The sequence below is a fragment of the Manis pentadactyla genome, chromosome 1, assembly GCF_030020395.1.
Source record: "Manis pentadactyla isolate mManPen7 chromosome 1, mManPen7.hap1, whole genome shotgun sequence".
Classification (NCBI taxonomy): domain Eukaryota; kingdom Metazoa; phylum Chordata; class Mammalia; order Pholidota; family Manidae; genus Manis; species Manis pentadactyla.
The window spans coordinates 121,363,125-121,382,241 of NC_080019.1; the positions used below are offsets into that span (position 1 = coordinate 121,363,125).

Consider the following 19,117-nt stretch of genomic DNA (forward strand, 5'->3'; position numbering starts at 1 on the left):
TTGACCAACAAGAAAACTGTTGACATAGAAAACTACCAACATTTGCCAAGAACCTCTTAGGTATCTTAAGTAGTGTTATTTACTGAGATGGGAAACTCTAGACACAAAGCAAACTGAGCTCTGGGGGACAATAACAAGAAATTCAAGATGAGGCAAGGTGCATTTGAGTTACCAGTGGAACCACATGGAGGTGTGTAGCATGTAGTTGGAAATTTGGATGAGAAGCTCAGAGTTCAGTCTGTGAGTCAGGAATATAGACGAGACAGTGAAATCAATGAAGATGAGCTTTCCAAGGAGAATCCATAGCAGAGAAAGGAGAAAAACCAACCAAACACCACCAAAAACAAAAACAAAAAAACCTCTATGAAAGAAATAGTTCAGCAAACAATAATGTTCACAGAGGTAACTCTGGTCTCACCAATCCTGCTGTCAACAAGGTCAGACTCTAACAAGAGAACAAAAACTGTAAGAAACAATTTCAAAAAGTGTTATGAGTATTATAATAAAAGTATCTACAGAGTAAATGGGTGCTTAAAGGAGAAGGTGGGGAATTTTATTTAGGAAATAGGCCAAATGATGAAGGGGTCTTGCATGAGCACAGGAAGACCAAAGAATTGTCGTGGGACCAGTAAAACGTCTATCTCTTCATTAGATTAGTGCTCAGACTGTAAGAGTGAAACTGTGAGCAAAGATAGGCTCAGAACCCATAAAATTAGACATATTAAGGCCTGTGAGCATTTAGCTTACATGCTGTGACATCTATCTGTGAAAGTGCCTGAATCGATTCAGATGAGGTCTAGATCAACTGGAGACAATTTAAAATGCAGACAAAAACCTCTCATGAAAATCTGAGGAGTTTGGTTAACATTAAAAAATAATTAAATCCCTATTGTGAAATTATGAAGTTCTTCTCTCAAAGCACATTATAAACAGCAGTCAAAAGAACAGTTAACCAAATTTTACTGTGTGGAGAGATAAAGTGACCTTCTAAAGGCCTCACAGTAATTCTCATCTAGACTGAGGGTATTTTGCTCTGGGTTCATCACACCAAACCTGGATCGTTATGTCTGATTCCAAGCAAAACCCTCTACAATGATTACTGATACTTTGGTGCTTGACAAAGTCAGGTAATCAGGATCATCAATGCACCTACTATATGCCATGCAATTTCAGGTGCTATAAATCCTAAAAGTGGCTGTGTTAGACTTCAAATTCAGGGAACAGGCCAGACTTACCTCTAGTGAACTAACATGGTCAACGGCTGAAAAGATAAAACTGAATTTCTCTATGTATGTTGTAACCATATTGCATGGATAAAGAAATGGGAAAAACTAAAGAAAAAGGCCAAATACCAATGATACCTATGGGAACAGATGATATGGATGATATACATAAAGGAAGTTCACAGAAACCTTAACATCTTATTTTAGGCAATATTTAATTATACTCTTTCTTTCTGAATCTTACAGTTTTACCACTAACAAACACAATTAAATTCCACCAACTGCCCACAATATAAATGTGATGATGGCTAAGAATATGTCAAGCCTGACAGTTAAGTGTTGGCTTTCCTCCTTCCATTACTGATGGAATCTTGGTGGCAATCACATTAAAAAAGTATATCCCAAGGTCTGGGAAATATAAAAACTTTATAATTAAGGCATGACTTCCTTTTCTACCATTCCAATTCCTCTGTCACCCTATACTTTACCACATTTCCACTGCTTAATTTAATACTCTTTTTAATATGACATTCCATGTTAGCTAATTCAGAAAAAAAGTCCTCAATTTTCACTCAACATCATATAGCTCCTTTTCCTGTCTATTTTATAATTGTTATCTTCTCTTTGAGGCTGCACTAGTAAATAAATAAATGTACTTTCCGCTAGAACAAATCCAGTTCCACTGTCTTATTAAATCCCTTCAGTACTGAAGTCCAAACTCATGTGAATAATCTATCTTGAATGCCCAATGAAATGCTAAAAACTAAAATAATACAAAGAAAATTTAGAAATAGTTAATTTGTGTTTAATTAATGTGTTTAAGAATAAAGAATATGAAAGAGAGCAGTTAAATGAAAAAATATATATATTTTTGCTATTCCATTTAATACACATGTCAAATCTTCTAGGATTTCATCTCCAACATATTATTAGGCAATTTTCTTATATCTGTCATACAGATATCTTGGAATCCAACCAACCATCCTCTACAAGTATTAGCACCAGAAATATATATCAAGAATGATAAAGGTAAAAGGATCTCAGAAACCATCTGATGCAACCTCTTTATTCTGAAAATGAGGAAACTAAGCTGAAAAGAGTAAAAAGGATTTTCCCAAGGTCAGAAAGACTCTGACTCCCAGTCCAGTGTTATTTTTAATACACTATGTTACCTTAAACTGAATCAAAGACCTCTTTTACTCCTATCTTCTTAAGAATATGGCTAAGTTTCAAACCAAGCAAATAAATACAGTGGGTTGTAGCATACACAGAAGACTCAGTAAATGCTGCCATCAATAGCTTTAAGAGTAAGAGAAGAGGAAAGACGAAAAGCCAATGAGGTATAAACAGTTGACAGAAAGCTTTTTCATTAGACCCAATCGATATTATATTCCCCCATCATTTAGAGCTTTGCCAAGGAAAGTGAAACCAGAGTAAGTCTGTCTCCTCAAGGGTATTTAACACTAAATGCTTCCTTGGTCTCAACTGTAAATATAAGGACCAAGCATGAATGAATTTGAAATCAATGGCAAAGGTTATTCCTCATTAACTCAACATTAAGAAACCAAAGCCAGTCAAAACTAAAACGGGCCCTTTTCCAAACTGGCTACACCACCCACTTCCACTCGGTTTCTGGAAGAAAGACATAAATTAATATAAAATTATCTCTCTTTTAGCATTCCCATAAAACTGTCCCCTGTATAAGCAGTTAGTCTGCTGGGAAAAGGACAAAAAAAAGTAAATTCTGAGTGAAACAGGGGTGGCAGTGGCAATCGGGTTGGGGAGGAAGGGAAGGCATGAGATTTTAAGTATTTATCTAATATGTCACATGGAAATGGATTCATGATATTTTGAATTTAATATTAAATGTAAGGAAATGAATATTAGCCTAAAATTCTAATTCCCTTTCTTTCTCAGCATGTTCACATTTATAGAGAAATTCCCTCGGAGCCTGACCGGTACTGATGCAACGAGCACATTAGTCACCAATGGCTTCATTTTATTTTGACGAGTTATTCCTGACCACCCACTATGGAGAGAGCTTTGAAAGGGCACAGTCCTTTCCATACAGGAATTCACACTCCAAAGGCAGAGCAAGTACTGATACAGAAAACACAAGACAGATGACTGGACTGAAGGCAACAATACAGGTTCAAAGCTGAATAAAGCCTGGGGCAGGCAGTGATTCCTTCTGCCAGGATCTGAGGTCTGGCAGAAGAGCTGGGCCTTAAGCTGGGTTTCAAATAATGGGCAGGACTGGATCAGGATGAAGAAACGAGGGGCTGTGGCTGTGTCAGGGTAAGTAAAAGGTGTAGAGGTTAATAGCATCCCTCGTGGAAATAATAAGAACAGCTATAAACTAAAGGAACTGAAATGGATAGGTGCAGTAAATGTTCTATGAATGTCAACAAGGTTGGGGATGGCTAGAGCCCTGTGTAAGGAGGAATGCTGAAAGAATCTTGCTTGTGCAGTTTATTCATGTTGATTTTATATATATATATATATATATAATAAAACAGCATGCCTCTGTCCAAACTTTGAATGTGCATGTGCATTTTTAAAAGATAGATGGTGGCTAATTTTTTTAAATTAAGGAATTGCTGTTTTTCTTGAAATATAGACATTAAAGGAGAAACTGTCCAAAAGAATACAGCAAAACTACAACTTGGAACACAGTAATACAAATCCTGGCCAGAGTTAACAAATCTTAATTACATATTGCACTACAGTAAAAGAACAGAGTCTTCCTCATATTGCTGTATTCCATTCCCCAGCATATGGCAAACAGATATTCAATAGTACCTGCCAATATAACTTGACTACAGACATTTAATAGCAATGACCCACATTTAAAATGATCAAGACAAAGAACAGGGGAATGGATCTTGCTGCCAACACTGGGCAACGTCATCCAAGAGACAGTAAGGCACAAACTTATGGTGTTTCAGTCCTTCCTCTGCCTTTCATAGTTGTATGAGCTAACTGACCCCTTCGGAGTATTAGTTCCATCCTCTACAAGGTGAATGATTGCAATGAGCTCTTATGATGTCCAGTTCAAACCCACCAACATTTTAAGTCACAGAAAACCACCCAAAACTGATGTTACAGATAGTCTCCTCAAATGCAGATATGTGATGGCATGAGACAAAGTCTTGAACAAAGTGCCAGTTCTCACTAGAATTTTAACCAACATTTCAGGCATCCTCTAGATTCAAATAATGAACCAAGGTGTATGAACCTGGTGCCCTCCAGTTCTCTGCAGGTATACCTATCAGCTCTATGGAAACAAGCTTCAGACTGAACATGGTTGCTCAGCATGAGAAAGAGAGTGAGTGGGCAGAACCGTGGCTTAGATGAAAGTAAGGAGCAGCCAAGGAAACTCCATCTTCAGGTTCCCAACAAAGATGGTGGTCCCATTAGCAGAACCATAAAGAATGGAACTCTACGTGAAGAAGCTATGTAGTAACCCAGAAAATGTAGCTCAGAAACACCTCAAACAAGGGAATTTTGTGGAAATACTAGGAAAAGCATGATTTAAAAGTGAGTTTATTTCTTGGCACTGCTCTTCTCATGCCTTGCAAGTGGAGAGAGAGAGGAATAGGCAGATCTCTCCTGACACCAGAGCTGCGGAATATGGAGAGAGCCCAGCCAAAATGCTGGCAACTCCAGAGCAAAAGCTGCAAAGGAAAACAGCCCCAGGGCCTGTCAGGGAAAGACAGGTTCAGCAAGGAGGCAAACAGAAACCACATTTACCCTTCTGAAGGGAAAGTAAATCTTCTTCAATCTCACAGAGAGATATCCCACAAGAAGAGGATGACAGAGGAAGCCTGGTTTTCTGTGCACATGACCTCCTTTTCTAGAATTCTGTGCTTCTTTCTGGACCATCACCTCATATGTCACATACACTTTACCTCATGGCTACATTCTGGTGGCAAAAACCCACTCAGTCTTCCTCTGAAGCAACAAAGCATGACAACTGCACAGCTTTACCTCCCTCTATAGTGAGAAATTTGGGGTTCCTTGAAATTTGAGATCCTTGTTATTTTCCATCAATTCTTATTAATCACTCAGACATGGACTGTTCTTTTCTGTTCCAGCCTCTTGAGGTGATTTGGGGTGGCTGTCCTTTCTTAACGTCTCTTCCCCAACAAAATATTGAATATGGGATGGATTTTATGTGGCTAGCTCAACTAGACCTATTTGTCTAAAAAGAGAATCTGACAGTTATTCTAACCAGGCAGTTTGAATATGGATCCCTACTTTTGGTACTTACTTAAATTTTACCCCCCTGGTTCTTAGTTACTTGAGAAGTATTACCTGATTCTAGGGCACTATGAAGGTGATCTGGGTCATCTTTTGAATTCCCATAATTAAAAGAAAACATTTAAGTCAAAAAACAAAAGAAATTATTTTTTCTTTTTATAATAATTTACACAAGCTCACAACTTTTTCTCTCCTGAATCTCTTTCATTTCAATCCCCTTTTAGACCTTAGGTTCAAAAAAGTCTAAACCACTGCAGCATACTGGATTTAATTTTTAATCCTTGAAGGAACACAACAGGCCTAAACTGGGGTCAAAAAAAATAAATACTGGTATCTTAGACAAAGAAATTTAATAGCACACTGCAGGTAGTTAAGCCATGGGATGCAGCAAGGACCATCCTCAACAGCAAATGGGGACAACAGTTTGGATACTTCCAGTGTAAGTGAGAAGCAGTGAGCAGATGTGTATTTCATGTCTCCAGTCGTGAATTATTTTCCTGGGAGGAGGGAAGCTATTTAAAGACTCTTCAAGCTAAAAAGGCCCTTAGATATCCTTTCATATAATTTCCTTGTTTTACAAAATAAGAAACTGAGGTCCATTTCCAGTGCTGGCAGAATGGAAACAAAAATCGACTAGGAAAAACAAACGTGAGTTCAAACTCCAAAATTCCTTCAAACTAGTCTTGTTAAACTTGAGAAGCCCCAGGCTTGCAAGACCTCAGCATCCTTTATGTGAGAACTGGAGATACTATCTTAAGAATCCTTCTTCCTCTGAGGCTTGCTGTAAAGGTAAGATTCAGTGAGTCACTATGCCATTTACTCATGGCCTTAACAGTGACTGAGGAACTGCAGTGACACAGGCAAGATGGGAAGCTAGAGGCAGAGAATCTAGTGAGGATCAGGGCATAGGTCCTAACCTTAGGAGCTCGCCCCCTAGTCAGGAAGATGAAGGACACAAACATATCACATAATGTAGCTTAGGTTTTAGATTCCATTAGACTCTTGAAAGATTCAACAATAAAGAAAAGGAAGAGATCAGAATTATGATTAAAATTAGTGTACACAGTTTCTAGGCATTATGAATGTGTACCTAAAGGCATTAATGAATGCAATAATTCTTTTTGTTTAAGGGCCACAGGTTTAAAATGATGGTACTGAAACAGGTTGGTGATTCTCAACTCTGGCTTCACATTAGAATTTCCTCAGAGGTTAAGGACAAACAAACAAAACTGATGACTGATACCTGGGCCCCACAGTGGACACATTCAAGCAGGTTTTCTGGGTGTGTGTCATTAGCACATTTTTAAAACTTACAGGCAATTTCATTTTGCAGTTAGGCTGAGGACCACTGGCTTATATAATCTCTAAGCACTAATACTTTGGGATTCATCTTAAGATCCTATCTGTTCTGTGTCATTTCTCTCTACAAAACCAAGTTTTATCTTAGGCCCTGACTCTCTCTACTGACCCATGAAAAGTCATTAGGAAAAGACTCTATACTCTTAAATCCCAATTAAGAGGCATTAACAGAAGTATGCTTAGAAGCTGGGAGCAGGGTGGGAAGAGGATGTATAAATATCACAAACTAATCAAATGACTAACAATAGACAAATATAGAGAACTGTACAAAGTTTGTCTTTTCAAAGCCACTTGATTATGCAAAGACCAGTGAACATGACCCGCTTTCACTCACATACGAAATCTTAAATGCCACACATATGGAAGCCATATTAGGGCATATTCAGGACTGAACCAGGTCAAAGTCTCTGAAAGCCTATTAGATACCAATTGAAAATACCATGTTTCATTGTTAAAAGACTAGAAAATCTATTAAGGTTTTTTACTTTCCTTAATATTTTTCTCTGCCTAAAACACGTATGCTTACAGGATTGCCCTTGCAAGGTAGTAGCTCTAAGTCAACAGCACAGGGTGACTACCTAAAACATTTCCTTGAGAGTTCAAGAATAAAGTATGTAGCCTTATAGAGGTGGGTATTCAGGATCTTAATTGTATTGTAAAACTATTAAACAATAAATAATACCATTATCCAACTTTTCACCTTAGCATTCTATAGTGCTTTGTAGTTTGGGAATGATGTTTTTTTATGCGTATCAGCTTCCCTAGCTTCTCCCCTAGCTTCCCTCCATCTCAGCAAAAGAACCACCCACTACTGAGTTGTTCAGCCAGGAATCATCCAGGCATCTTACCCTCTTGACTCTTATCTACCTATAGTCTGGTTCTGCTCATTCTACCTCCCCTTACTATTTTCACATCCACAGCTATTACTATAAAGTTTCATGTCAATATTACCTATAGCCTAGACTAGTGTTCTCAAACTTTTTGGTTTCAGAACTTTTTTATACTCCTAAAAATTACTGAGTACCCCAAAAGCTTTTCTTTAGTGGCTTATATTTTTCAACATTTACTGTGTTTAGAAATTACAATGATTTTCAAATGTATGTTTATTAAAAATAACCCTAAGCCCATTGAATATTAATATAAATCACATGTTTAAATGAAACATATTTTCCAAAACAAAGCAAAAAAAAAAAGATTGATAAAGTGGTTTATATGTTTTCAAATCTCTTTAATGTCTGGCTTAATAGAAATCGGCTGGATTCTCAATTCTGCTTCTGCATTTAGTGTCTTGCTACATGTTGTGTGGTGGAAATACATAAAGATAACCAGGCCCCACACAGATACACGGTTGAAAAGGGAAGAAAATTTTAATAGCCTTTTCAGATGATTGTGGGTATATTACATAATCTCTGGAAAACTCCACTGGACACTTGTGATAGAATGAGTGAAAAGATAAACATTTAGTATTTCTAGAAAATATTATTATGAAAACAGTTTTGGCCTTGTGGACCACTGAAAGGTTTTCAAGGAGCTCCCAGGGCCTCGGTACCACTTTAACTGCTGGCCCAGACTGATGCCCTAGCCTCCTTCTGATTGCTTAGCTTCCAATGGGCTCCCCTGCAATCCCCTCACCTCTCCAAAGCCAGACTGTCCATTTAAATATGCAAGTCACATTATGTCACCCCCTACTTCTGACTCCTCTTTGGATCCCAGATTAAAACCTGAAATGCCTCAGAGGATTTTACAGCTTGCAAACACAGACCTTGTCAAGCTTTCCAACAACACCTGTAGCCCTTGCTCTCATTATTCCAGCTACACTTCAACTTCAAATGCACCTAACTCCATCTCATCTTCAGGCAAGTTGTTCTCTTCTGCCTTAAACATTCTTCCATCCCTCTCTGAGTGCTTCATTCTTGAGAGCTCATCTTAACTGACTCTTCCTCAAAGAGACGTTTGCTGACCAAGCTAGAGGTAACATCTTCATTTTACAAATCAGTCAACTAAGGCTCAAGATATTAAGAAACTTGCCTAATATTCTTACAAATAATATATCCAGAATTTGAATTCAGATGCCACTCTGAACTCTATGTACTTAATCACTCTGCTATGCTGTACTTAAACAGAAATGGTAAAAGAAAAAAAAAAAGGATGTCCTCCTGGGCTCTCTGGACTTGGCATTAACCTCTTTACATTTTAAAACATCTGAAGCAACTGTTTATGTTTACAGTTAAGAAAGTCTGCTCCTCTGGACCCAAGTCTCCCAGTGAGCCCTCATGTGCCCCAGGTGACATTCTGATGTTTCTGAGGCTCCTGGCACGCGGAGAGGGACATCCCAGCCAGGAGCCCAGGACAAGCACATAACAACATATGCCCCAGTCTTCCCACTTTGCTCCTCCTTGTCACTAGAGAATCACACACAGAGCCAAGCAGAACTGTCATCACACTCTACATTGCCTTGAACTGTTCATCATATTTCCTCTACCAAAAATTTCCCAGCTTCGAATCAAATTGAGTTATCCAGGTTCAGCCTTCTTTGCTCAGTATGGTAAAAGATAAAGACAGATGATCTGCAGTGGGGAGGCTGGGGGCCATGTGACAGCTTAACCATTTCCTGACTCTGTGAAGCTGAACAATTCTGCCACTTTGAAGCACAGTTTTCTTATTTCAAAGATGGAGCTAACTCTGTTAGTGGACTGCTGTAAGAATAAAAGGAGCAAAAGCTGTGAAGAAACTCTGGAAATACTCAAGTCATATAGTCAAGTTAGTTATTATTAAAAGTTATGACTATATGTGATTAATTTCTAGACATTTTGTACCTAAAGCTCCTTCTTCTCACAGATTCTTAGAAGATAGCCTTGGAATTGAAGCCCTTTAGATGCAGTGCCTCTTTCTTTGGACACAAAGCTCTGGAGTTTGAGGGGTATGCCATAGGTAGAATCCAAAATGTAGTGTATTAACTGGGTCCCCTATGTCTAATGATGCTGCCTTTGAGGAATCTTTATAAAATTCAGAATAATTATAGGAGGAAAAGTCAATAGCAAATATATGTTTTTATGAATCACTCAAGGAAGAGACAAGAAAAAATTAATCACTATTAACAAATTTCCCAATCCAAATCAATGCTGCAATGTCCATGCATAAATATGATCTCACCAAGATAAAATCAATGTGGTGCTATACTAGTAAAATCAGTACCTCTGTCAAAACATAATTTTGTGAGACAGAGCTTTCATTTCCAAAGATCTTCTAAAATATTCCTATTGTTTCCTCAAATACAGAGACTGCCTCATTTCCTGCAAATCATTTTTCTAATTCTGTTCAAGAATATCAACTTCATTAAAACTTTAAAGATTTAATCCTGAGTTACGGCTTGATGAGATCTCTGTGGGATGAAAGAAATCAAGAGATCACAGTACCTGCTATTTTAAAATGTTCTTACAATGAAAACATAATTTGTTGATGAGAATGTATTGCTGTAGAGAAAACAGGATTAAAACAACACATACAAAATATCAGTTTAAGCCCTAGGGTGGGTTTCTGAAGAAAAAAGCTTTTTTTCTTTTTTTTAGCAGACATCAAGCCAAATCATTTAATTAGGCTGATTTTGCAGTTCAGACATGACTCATACGTTTGAAAGAGAAAATACAATAAAGGTACTTGCTATAAATGTAAAATATCACCTGTCATATGAAGCTATTCTTGATCTACATATTGACCCAAAGTATTTCAATTTATACAAATCTAACAATATTCCATATAGATCACATGATTAAGCATTATTTTCCCTTTTTTGTTGCTTTTCTTCTTGAAGTTTTATTTTCTGTAATTTTTTTCCTCATCTATGTAAAATGATGTGTTTGGTAGTAAAATGCTGAATGAGTGTACTGTTAAATACTACACATCTACCAAAACAAGTTGGAAGAATACTGAGGTATTTTGAATAACCACAACTTTTATAACAGCAGAAATAAAGACCCAGAAAAATTAAATGAAAACAACAAAATTTAGTAAAAATTATAATCACTTATTTGATTTATTATATCCACTCAGTATAAATATGCTACATCATTTTAAAAAAGGGAACAGCATATAAAATCAAATACTTAAATTATGAAAAATACCTAATGTCTTCTAAGTGAGGAATTTTTCCTGAGTGCTGATTTTTTTTTAAACATTCTGGTTTGAGGGAAGAAATTAAATATTGTATGTAAAATTAATAATAACACAAAATCACTTCTAATACATAGATTTAGGCTTATCTAGTTACTCTGTACTTTCCTGAAAGGCTCTCTCTTTGAAAGAGTGATAATAGTTTGTCTTCAAGGTTCATGGCAGCTCCAACATTCAGCAATTGTAATTCAGGAATTCTATCTTTCCCTTCTTGATTGTGAATCCTATCCTACCTAAGCAACTTCTTAGCCAAAACATAAATACTTTTCAAGTCAATCATTTGTACAGGTGCTTCCATTCAAAAGTAAAACAAATGTTGGAAATGAGTAAGCTATGTAATTTACATGGATCTCCTATTTGCTAGACACAGCCAATTAAGTGGCATCAACATTTAAGCAAATATTCTATTCTAAAATTCTTACAAAGGAAACAAAGCTGTGGTACATGGCTCATACTGGTATTTAGCATATAAATGATTTAAATAATGACCATGAGAATGCTCCATTATTTATTAGAAAAGGCATAAAAAGGAAAGTTCAGTGGCCTTTTATGGTTCAATGACCTCAGCCAACTTGCCAGATCAAGGTCTCCCTACAGCCCACATAGTGCCTTAGGGGCTAACTATTCCTGCACTGTCTGTATGCCTTCACTATTGGATTTACATCTATAATGCATGCTAGCTAAAAGATGGTCATTTTAGAACCCCAGCTGCCTGAGAGAGCCAACACCACCTTCTACCAGTTAGCTCCTCTACCCTATTCCTGTTCAAATTACAAAATAATAAAATAATAACAACAATCCATGCAGGTAAAAATAAATAAATAATCCACAAAATTATTTCCATCCTTAAATAGAGGGACACCCAGTTCTTCATTCCACTGTTTTCAGTGTTGTGATACGAAGAACAGAGCCCAGAAAAATCAGTGGATCTAGTTCTAGTCCCAATTTTGCCACAATCTAGGTTTGTAACCATCTATAGATCATCAACTTGCTCTGGTTCTAGGATTTCTCATCTAAGTAAGGGTTTTTGCACAATTTCAGGGTAAGCCATCACTTTGTGCTCCTGGGATGTCATTCACAAAGCATCTGAGGCACACCGTGGCCCTGGAACCCCATGATGTGAGGTCCTGCCCTGTCGGTTCTCACATTTTCATTCTGCAGTATCATGATTTTTAAATATGACACCTTTACCATGTAATTTCAGAGTTGTCACTGTGTTTGTCAATTGTCAACATTATACATATCAAAACTTGGGGAACTAAAACAAGCGATTGAGACACTCAATGTGTCAAACCCTGAAATCATAAATACAACCCTGGCCTTTCCCATCCAATACTTGACTTAGCTTCACTGCCTCAGCCTCACACCCTGGAAGCCTAATCAATGTGTCTCAATGACAGAACTTCAGAGTGGAAATTCTTTATCAGGACAACTTACTCCATTTCACCACTTTGTCATTTGTGACTCAGCTTGTAGTTCACAGGATGTGGCTTAGAAAGGCTAGTTATTTCAAGAATAACTCAAATATTAAATGAACATAACATGAAATGCTTGTATAACAGATTCTCTCACAGAGTTTTTCTTTTTGGTGTTTAGCAACTTCCTCCCAATCCAGCTAAAGAATCCTCTTTGGAATCGAGATGTGGAAGGTAGCTATCTCTTTATAAATAGGCTCATCCCATGCTATGTGAATCATGGTTGTTGACAGCAAATCAACAGATTAATTATTTGGCTTTGTTAATAACGATAACAACACACTATCATCTTTCCAAAAGCTTTTCTGCACCTCACACTCCCATTGTTCTAAGCAAAACTTCAGACCAAACTGAAGTTCATAGTGTACAGATACACGCATGTGGCCTCTGCTCTGGGCATGTCTTAGCAGGTTCCATCCTCTTTCTGCCAGATTATTACCGTGACACTCAGCTAAAGGAGGTCTCCAACCAGGATCCTCTCTGCCAAGACCTACACTAAGTAGATGAAAAAGAGGAGCAGATTAAATAAACACTAAAGAAAACTGTAAACTCAGCAATTCCCTCAAATTCTATTTTCTAATGTGATGCTAAGGAAAGGGCTACAGGAAGCAATTTCTCCATGCAAATTTAAGCAATGCAAATTGTTCATCTTCAAATCAACTTCAACATAGATCAGGTGAGTTTACCTTTTACATTCACAAATATAATCCACCTGTCATTTCTATTGCCTTGTTAATAACTGAGGAGGCTGAGTGGGATCTATTCATAAATATCACATAATTATCCCAGCTAGAGCACAAGAACATACTTGAGACTGAGATGTAAAAGTCACATTGAATTCAAAGCTTTGAAGTTCCCTGTAGACCACATAAACCCTGAGAGAAAATGCCCCCCAGATGATCCCTACACAACAATACAAGGGATTTTATTTTCCCCTAATGTGAATTATATACTATGCAGAGGTAATTCTAACTTGAAAACATCTTCACTTTATGAAATGAACAGGCTATATTAATTGTAGGTAAAATAACAGACTTTAATAGCTCCTGACTTGGGATCATAATTATTTTCATTTATTCCTGAAATTTACTGTTTTATCAACATAACAGAATTAGAAAATGAACCAACTATGGAGTGAATAATGTCATGAAAACCCAAAGGCAAAATGACATGAAAGGGCTTCTTCACACGGCTTAATCCCAAATTTCTAAACTAATTCTGAGTCCCACTTGTCCAAACTTTCCAAGTGTTTTCCTCACCCGTAGCCCACATGCCTCATTCCTGGAACCCAGGAGAATATCAGTTAGAGTTGCAAAGGTGCTAACCTAACCCAATCAGCTGATCACAGAGCAAGCTCTCTTTCTAGGCAGTATTTCCTCTTCATTGTCCTTAGTGAGGGTAGTGTGTCTGCAGTTTGCAAATAACCCTGGGGGCCACACCCCGAGGATAACAAAGTCTGGTGGAAGCAAAGACCTTTCATTCTCTCAAACTGACCTAGCTTGAGCTGGGAACAATCACTCTGAAACTCAAGTTACCTAATTTCCCTTTGTGAACAGAGACACATCAAAAACCACTATTTGAGTTTAGGGCCAAAGAAGAGAATTAGCTTCAGAGAGGCCATGCTAAGCCGTGTGAAGAAGCCCTTTCATGTCATTTTGCCTTTGGGTTTTCATGACATTATTCACTCCACAGTTGTCTTTACACTCCCTGAGGCCAAGCTGCAAATACTATGTTCCGTTCATGTGCCAAAAGTAAGTATGAGTGTGCAAAGGATGGGAATAATAGGACAGAGAAGTTAATGAGCAGAGCCCTTGGGAACCACAAGAGTAAGTGGAGGAAGAGAATAGGAATAGGAGGTCTGTGTAAAAGAAAGTGAAAGGGCATGTGGGAAAATGGGGAGGTGATAAATTGATCAGAATGCCTGAAAGATGCAATATCATGTGTTGCTGGAGGAAGAGTTAAAAAAGGAGAATAAATGTAAGTTCATCTGGTGTCTACTATTGTGTCAAGAACTATGTTACATGTTATGAGAGATATAAGGAGAAAGGTTTGTTTATATTTACCTCCTTGGTTCTTAGGGTAAGCACTGGATGGATGGATGGATGGATGGATGGATGGATGGATGGATGGATGGATGAGAGGGAAGAGAATGAATGAGGTGGTCACTGCTCTCAAGGACTCTACAGGCTCTGTGGGACTAAACGCTCTATAGGCGTTAAGTCTCATCTTAATCAAATCTAGTCAAACTGTTTTCAAGGTATAAAGTGCTTTCCTGAATGTGGGACAAGAAGCTAGTAACTGACAGAGGGTGACTGAAAGAGAAATGTCTGGAGATTAGGAGAGAAGGGGGCCAGCAGGAAATTGGGCAATCCTCGTTCCCTTCCACGGGTGCCCCAGTTCCATGTGGAAGGGGAGCGGGAGTGTCAGTCTCTGGGGAGCCCATCGTCCGGGCTTCTACTGACCTGGTCTCCGCCTCACTGGCCTCTTGCGGCCGCTGCAGAAGCGCACTTTGCTGAATACCCCGAGTACGTGCCTCTCGCACAGGGAGCGCCCGTCTTTGCTGGGGCTGGAGCGGCGCTTGGAGGCCGACACCCGGTCGCTGTTGGACTCCCTCGCCTGTCGCTTCTGCCGGATCAAGGAGCTGGCTATCGCCGCAGCCATAGCTGCTCAGCGCGGGCCCCAGGCCCCGGGCTCCAATGCGCCCTCGGGATCGCGCTCCGCCCGAGGTGAGGGCAGGACCTCGGCAGCCTGGAGGGATGGGGCCGGCTCGGGGAGGCAGTGCTAATACTTGAGGAGGCTGCAGTCCCGAAAACCCGACGCCTACAAGGTTAGTCAGACTCTGGGCAGTGGCGACAAAATGTGTGAAAATCCAGATGTAAACTTCCCCAACCGCTGGTGGCGGGGGCGGGGCGGTCCCAGACCTTCCTGTTCACTAGACTCTTGCACCCCAAACTTGAACCCCAAAGCGATCCGCGTCCAAGGGGCGGTGGGGAGTTTGGTCACACCGCGTTCGGGTACCAAGAGCAAGGGGAAGAAGGCTGTCCAGAACAACAAGCCGTGCCCCTGCTGGAGAGCGCAAGCGTGGTAAGGTGTCCAAAGTGTATCCACACACACATACATATAAAACCCGTTTACAAAGCAGAATCTGGACCGAGGCGGGGAGCGCGCCCCCGGTAGAAAATACTAAAAAGTGAATAAAACGTTCCTTTAGAAAACAAGCCACCAACCGCAAGAGAGAAGAGAGGAAGGCAGCAATTTAACTCCCTGCGGCCCGCAGTTCGGGAGATTAGGAGGTCCGTCCCGGCTGGGTGAGGTCTACGGGATGCATCGGCCCGGCTGCGGTTCTCCGGGGCCGGCCGCCGGAGTTCTGGAATTCCGGAGGTCGCGAAGTAGGAGCCGTTAGCGGGAGTCGGGGCGGGGGCGCGGGGCGGGGACAGCTGTTTCCAGCTGCGGTGAGCGCGGCTCCCCACCAGCAGCGCCGCAAAGAGAGCGGGCGGCGAGCGAGGAGGGAGGGAGGGAGGAGGAGGGAAGGAGGGAGGAGGGAGGGAGATCCTCAGGGGCCAGCACCCCTCAGGGAGAAACTCGCCAGAGGCGAGCGCGGGGGATACGCGGGTTCCCAAGAGCGACCGCTCTTTCTCTTCCCGCTTGCTTTCTGGCACAAGACGGGCACAGTTGGTGATTATTTAGGGAATCCTAAATCTGGAATGACTCAGTAGTTTAAATAAGCCCCCTCAAAAGGCAGCGATGCCGAAGGTGTCCTCTCCAGCTCGGCGCCCACACGCCTTTAACTGGAGCTCCCCGCCATGGTCCGCCCGGGGCCGCCGCACCGAGCGGGTCTCCGCACTGGCTCAGAGGGAGCAAGGGGAGAGGGAAGGAGGGGGCGCCCTGGCGGGCTCCGGATCAGGTCATCGTCGCGGCGCCCGGGCCCCCCAGGCTCGCGCGGCCCGGCAGTCGGCAGCTCACAGGCAGCAGATCAGATGGGGATCGCCCGCCGGACGCGAGGCCGATCCCTCAGTCCCGCGCGGCCCATCCCGGCCACGGAAGGAAGTGACCGGCGCGCTGCGAACACCCGCGGGTCGGCCGGGGCTGCCTGCGGGCGACGTCGGCTCGAGGCGGCTGCGACTCCCGGCCGGAGCTGCCCACCGTGGTCCGGCGCGGGGGCGCAGGCGGGGCCCCAAGGCCGCCGGGGGTGACGGCGGGAGGCGGCCGAGCGCGCAAACGGGGCCCTCGGGGCCGGACGCAGACTCTGGGGCCGGGGCCAGGAAGCAGGTGCAGGATGCTGCCAACTCGCCCAACTTGCTGCGCCGGTGGCCGCTCAGAACTGTGGGCTAGCGGGGCGTCGGCCGCCGCCGCCTCCCCAGGCCCCGGAAGGGGCGCTCAGGGCGGAGTCCCATTCACGGGCTGAGGCTCTGGGCGCGCCGAGCTTCACTGGCGCCCGGGTACCGCCGCCGCCCCGCTGCTCGCTGGGCTGGAGCGTTAGCTTCACTGGAAACTCCAGACGGAGACAACCGCCACCGAGACAGAGGTTGGGACGAAGAGCTGGCGGCCGCCTGAGCACCTCCTGCACTGCTCAGGGTGGCCCAGGAGCTCGGGAGCGCCCAGGTGGAGCAGCGCTGGTGGCCTGGCTTCCTGGGCGCAGAGGAGCGCCGCGCTCCCGGGTCCTCCTCCCCTCCCTCGCGCCCTCTGCTCCCAGACACTACTCCCTCCCTCCCTCCTGTCACCCCTCTCCCCCTTCTCGGTCTTCTGTCTCTCCCCTTTTCTCTTCTCTACGCAATCCTACGTGATTGAGGTTTGGATGAGAAATTCTCAGAGGCAGAGCGAAGGAACTGCAGCTCGGGTCGGCTAGGTCCCATCCCTCCCCCAAGAGAAAACACAACCGCAGGTCGGTTAAAGGACCCTGGGTGCACAGTGAAGGGATTGGAGCAGGGCAGCTGAGTGAAAGCAGTCCACCCTCTCTCAGTAAGCTGGAGCACACAGAATTCTCTGTTTAGGAAGGCAGGCATGTGGACACTAGAGAAAGGGACAATGGCCTCTTGGGCCCTTATGTTGGGCCCCACCTTCAGCTCATTTTGGAACAGAAAAAAGTGTTTTTCTGCATCCTGAGAACCCAGATTTCTTGGTTCTATCTGGAAGGCTGCAAAACAGGCTTATTCCCTAAAATGAGGGACCAAGTGAACACCCTGCACAGAGGAGAATGGAGGTGCGGAGAGAGGGTGACTATGGGCAAGGGCAGTCAACAACCATCTTTGGAGTACAAACCAGGTCTCCAGGAGTTCTGGCAATGACAACTGGATGTTACAGAAAACCCAGCGAATGAGATAATGTCACCCACATTAAAATGTAGCATGAAAGGTTTTGGAAATGTAAAAAGAGAAATCACCTTCTATTCATGCTAAGGTCTGAAAGTGGCTATCAGTTATATTTACAATCTCTCTATAACTTGTCTTTAAATATCCCTAATCCCTCCCTTCACAGACACTTCACTAAGCTGCAAGGGTAGTGCCAAATGATTAAATGGATGATTTCCAAGCAAAGACAGGTGTCTGTTGGAAATACTATAATAGAGGGCAAGGCTCTAGAAGCTACTGAAAATGGATGTGGGTCCCCAAGGAGAAGCTGTAGGAACTCTCTAGATGTGGGCACAAACCTACAGGCCTAGCAGAAATGCACTTTAGCTATAAGAAGGCCTGCGAGGTTGTTTAGATCAAGCACTGTGTGAAACAACCCTACTGTGTCCAGGAGCCTGGACCTTTCAAACTGCCACGGGCCTAACACAGGCAGACCCAGGCTTATGGGCAGACAGTTGGAAGGAAGATTAATAGGCAAGGCATCCTAAGAAGGGGAAATCCCAGCTATTAGTTTGGGAGAACACATCACTACAGCAGTCCAGTATGGCAGATTAAGGACAGTGAACCTGGGATTCTAATACTACAGAACAAGACAGGCGAAAAAAGATACACACATAAATACACACACAAGCACACATCCCCCTCTTCTCCAGAAATGAAACTAAATACATTTTCAAAAGAGCCTCTGGATGGGGCAAGGGGAATTACTTAATATCAATCAGTAACACCATCAATTAGAGAAATCTTCACATTCCACAGATAAAATTATTTTCCTTCCTTGGCTCCCAGAAGATTAGTCTCATTCTTGAGGAAGGAAGCACAGATAGGCTGGCTTTCGGGGCCCCTTGTCTTTTGCAGTTCTACACCCAAAAAGAAAAAGATCAGCTAAGGTGAGGAACATAGAGAAATGAGCAAGAGAGGGGTGTATAGTGAGGCCTTGAGGAAATCATTACTGAATTCTGTGTCTCCTTCTTATCCTCAAAATGAGAATAATTCCCATCTACCTCACAAAGCTGAATATGTATGCACAAGCATTTTGAAAACTGGAAAATGCCAAATGAAAAGAAATGATGACAGTGTTTTGTTTTGTTTTGTTTTTTAAAGAAAATGCATGTTATTCTGAGTGCTTTTTTAAGATGCAGATTCCTGGTGGTGTCTCAGAATGTGAAGCAGAAGTCTCTGTGAGGAAAGCCCAGGAATTTGAGTTAACAAGTTCTTCAGGTGTCAAAAGTTTGAAAGAGAGATATATACAGACACACATATCTATGTGTGTGTTTAT

The 19,117-nt window shown here is 41.9% G+C and overlaps 1 protein-coding gene across 3 annotated transcripts in view; it reads right to left on the reverse strand.

Annotated features, from left to right (window-relative positions):
• Positions 1-19,117, reverse strand: part of FGF12 (fibroblast growth factor 12) — a 529,654-nt gene that overhangs the window by 245,838 nt on the left and 264,699 nt on the right. Inside the window, exon 1 of one of the 3 annotated variants that reach the window (XM_036875264.2) lies at positions 14,953-15,876. The exons of the other annotated variants lie outside the window; for them this stretch is intronic. Coding sequence (XP_036731159.1) covers positions 14,953-15,151 — 199 coding nt within the window. The 5' untranslated portion in view covers positions 15,152-15,876. Of the gene's footprint in view, positions 1-14,952; positions 15,877-19,117 lie in introns of those variants that run through there. 3 annotated transcript variants of the gene reach the window in all.